This window comes from Teleopsis dalmanni, chromosome 1, assembly GCF_002237135.1.
Source record: "Teleopsis dalmanni isolate 2A chromosome 1, ASM223713v2, whole genome shotgun sequence".
Taxonomy (NCBI): Eukaryota; Metazoa; Arthropoda; class Insecta; order Diptera; family Diopsidae; genus Teleopsis; species Teleopsis dalmanni.
This window is the reverse complement of record NC_051846.1, coordinates 207454137-207457742: the sequence shown is the minus strand read 5'-3', so window position 1 is coordinate 207457742 and position 3606 is coordinate 207454137. Positions and strand designations below refer to the sequence as shown.

General features: G+C 33.2%; 1 protein-coding gene across 1 annotated transcript in view; it reads left to right on the top strand.

Annotated features, from left to right (window-relative positions):
• Positions 1-2838, top strand: part of LOC119667145 (cytosol aminopeptidase-like) — a 3935-nt gene extending 1097 nt beyond the window's left edge. The window contains exons 2-8 of the mRNA XM_038076433.1: positions 803-918; positions 982-1117; positions 1243-1748; positions 1807-2026; positions 2105-2354; positions 2411-2484; positions 2544-2838. Coding sequence (XP_037932361.1) covers positions 803-918; positions 982-1117; positions 1243-1748; positions 1807-2026; positions 2105-2354; positions 2411-2484; positions 2544-2705 — 1464 coding nt within the window. The 3' untranslated portion in view covers positions 2706-2838. The remainder of the gene's footprint in view (positions 1-802; positions 919-981; positions 1118-1242; positions 1749-1806; positions 2027-2104; positions 2355-2410; positions 2485-2543) is intronic.
• Positions 2839-3606: the final 768 nt, after the last annotated feature.

The window sequence follows — 3606 nt, the reverse complement described above, 5'->3', positions numbered from 1 at the left end:
TACTTGGACAACTTTTATTGAGATCAGTATTTGTTTTTTTTTGCAGAGTATGTTTCTGCGTAATTTATGCGTTATCTTATTCCCTTGTATTTTTTGGCTTACAAATCAATCCAAATCAATAAGATTGGTCACTCATAGATTTCAGGTTAATTTTGCATTACTTCGCTAGCTCTGATTTTGTACTGTGGATGGATAGAGTTAGGATAACAGCTCTATTGTTTAAGAAAATTACAATCTATTGACAACAGACATTCGTTTCCGCGATTGAGTAACAATCTGATATAGATTGCTTCATCCATGTTACATTTCATCTTTGAATTATTTACGAAGATATGCTAACCCCATTTCACTGCGTTAAATCCTTACCCTAAGAGTGACGGTGAGTTTGGATATAAACCATCTGGTATATGACTAAATTTAGTTTTATATACAAAATATTTAAAAATCATTCATTGAATTTTTAAAATTAAATATTTTCTATGACATTTCAAAAAAAAAAAATAAATAAATTTATTCGAATTTATGCTTTTAAATAATTTGTAGATCGGACTTATTAAATCCATATTTTCAATTTGGAATCCAGTGAAATAATCGCATTTGTATATTTTATAGAATGCAATCAATTAGGCAATATCATTTTCAAAAATATTTCACACCTGTACTGTGCTCATCTTCTAATTTTAATACACAGTTTACACGGAGAAATATTTCTCATGATGACAGGCGAATAACGGCAAGTGGATCTTAATATAAAATTTTAATCATCATACATATTTTTATTTAAATGATCAAATTTCTCTAGAAAGGACTTGTTATTGGTGTGTACATTAAAGATGACGACAAGGTCCCTAAATTAACAACCAGTGGCGAAAAATTTGATGATCGCGTACAGGGCAAACTCACGGAATTGATAAGAGAGTAAGTTGAGAGAATATAAATTGAAGCAAGTATTCCAATATAACATATATATATTAAACACAGATGGAGTATAACAGGTGCACTAGGCAAAGGAAAAGTTTTTAATAATTTAGACCCCGAATATCGATCTGTAGCTGTAGTTGGCGCCGGTAACGATGGTGTTGGATACAATGAAATGGAAGTGATTGATGAAGGAATGGTGAGTTAGAAAATAATTTTGCAATCCATGAGTAAATATTATTAGATTAATAAAGTTTTTGATATTTATAATTAAAATAGTCATTTTTTAAAATATTAGAATAATTCGTAAACGTAATTTTGTAGGAAAATGCTCGTGTAGCTGCTGGTATAGGTGCACGTAGTTTACAATATCAGGGTTGTTCTGAAATATTTATGGACTCCCTAGATTATCCCGAACAAGCAGCAGAAGGTGCCGCCTTAGCTATGTATCGATATTCCGATTTTAAACGTCCAAAACATCGCATACCTCTTCCAAAGCTAGAATTATATGATTCTCCAGATGTTGATGCTTGGACTCGTGGTTTATTTAAGGCGGAAGCACAAAATTTAGCGCGACGTTTAACCGATACTCCAGCAAATCAAATGACACCCACTGCTTTAGCACAGGCTGCAGTAGATGCATTGTGTCCTTGCGGAGTCTCTGTTGAAATTCGTACAATGGAATGGATTGAACAAGTGAACTTAAATTCGTTTTTAGCAATTGCAAAAGGTTCGTGTGAACCACCAGTGTTACTTGAAGTTTCTTACTGTGGAACATCACCAGAGGATAAACCCATACTGCTGCTAGGCAAGGGCATAACATTTAATAGGTAATACCATAATGTTCCTTACAAGTTCTTATAACACAACATATAATATAAATATTAGTGGTGGTCTCTCTTTGCGCAAAGCTTTGCGCATGGATCAATATCGTGGTTCTATGGCTGGTGCTGCAACAGTCATAGCTGCAATACGCGCAGCAGCAGCTCTGTCATTGCCAATTAATGTTACTGGTATTTTACCAGTGTGTGAGAATATGCCCTCAGGCATGGCAGTAAAACCCGGTGACGTTATAACTTTATTAAATAAAAAAACAATGGGTATTCGTGTATGTATTCTGAATATAAAAATAAATCATTTGAAATTTACTTTAAAAATACCTCAAAAATTTGCTTCTCCTAAACAGGATATTGATAAGGCCGGTGTTGTTGTGATGGCCGATCCACTTATATATGCTCAGGTTGCTTATAAACCCCGCCTTGTAGTGGATGTTGCAACTTTAAGTACTGGTGTAGTAAAAGGTTTGGGTGGTGGAGCAACTGCAGTATTTTCTAACTCTAATTATATATGGAAACAATTCGAGAAGGCCGGTTCGCTCTCAGGTGACAGGATGTGGCGATTTCCACTGTGGAAATATTATAAAAAGCTTGTGACAAGTAACTATAATATTGTATATTGTACTGATATTGATTTATTAAAAATATTTTTGCAGAGAGTAATAGCGTTGATATTACTAATAATGGAAAAGGTCCAGCTTCTGGTTGCCTAGCAGCAGCTGTATTACATGTAAGATTTATTCACTAAATATTATGAACTCTATAAAAATTATTTTTTATGCTTAATAGGAACTTGTGCCATGCGTTGACTGGGCCCACCTAGACACACGAGGTGTTGGACTGCTTACGCAGCATGGAACTTTGCCATATCTGCTCAAAAATAGAATGACCGGACGCCCTACTCGCACTATAATTCAATTCCTGTTTCAAATGGCTTGCCCGGAGAAATAAATGTCTCCTACATAAGAACAAACTAAATTCAAAATTCTTTTTCGATTCATGCAATTTCCAAATGTTTCATGACTTTGTTATCTTTCTATATGAGTCTATACCACCTTTTAATTGGCAAAGAATATATATTTAATAAAGTTTTTAAAACCATAGAAACATGACTTTTTACTGGATATAGCAACAGAGATATATATATTACTTAAAAGACCAATTTAAGTAGGCTTTATATAACCCACAAAAGAATTAAACCACTACAATATGCTTAATCGCTTCTATTTCCAAAAATACACCGAGACGTCAACTTCAAATGACTTATAAACCAAAAAAATTGATAGATCGATGGTTTCTGACAGTTTAAACCTTGATTATATTCTCATGACAGTTAAATATTGAAATGACTTCGAAGTTTCAGTTTTACTATTGACCAATAGCACTAATTCAACCGCTTAGTAAACCTTCTATATATAATATATATCAATACTCCGATTTGTTTAATTCAGACAAAAAACGATTTTCACTAATACACTAGGTAAGTGTACTCCGTATAGCTAAATTTATTATAGAAAACATATATTAAGTTATTTAAGGGTTCCTCAACTGAAACCCTTAAAAACCAACAGTTGATGTGCACTGCATTTCATTTTTCTCTCATAATTGCTTTCCAACCGGTTCAACTGCAATGCGTTTTGTAATTGGTTTATTCAATCGAAAATTATAGAGCGTATAAATCTAGTGTAAATATATAATTTCGATTCCAGATACAAACGAGCAAAATAAGTACAGACATCGATAACACAGTAACACATTAATTTCGATTTCAATCTAAGTAAATTATGAATACGAGTACGTAGGCAATGTAAACAATTGCTGGCTTGGAGGCAAGCACAAAGTCTTTCTTGAA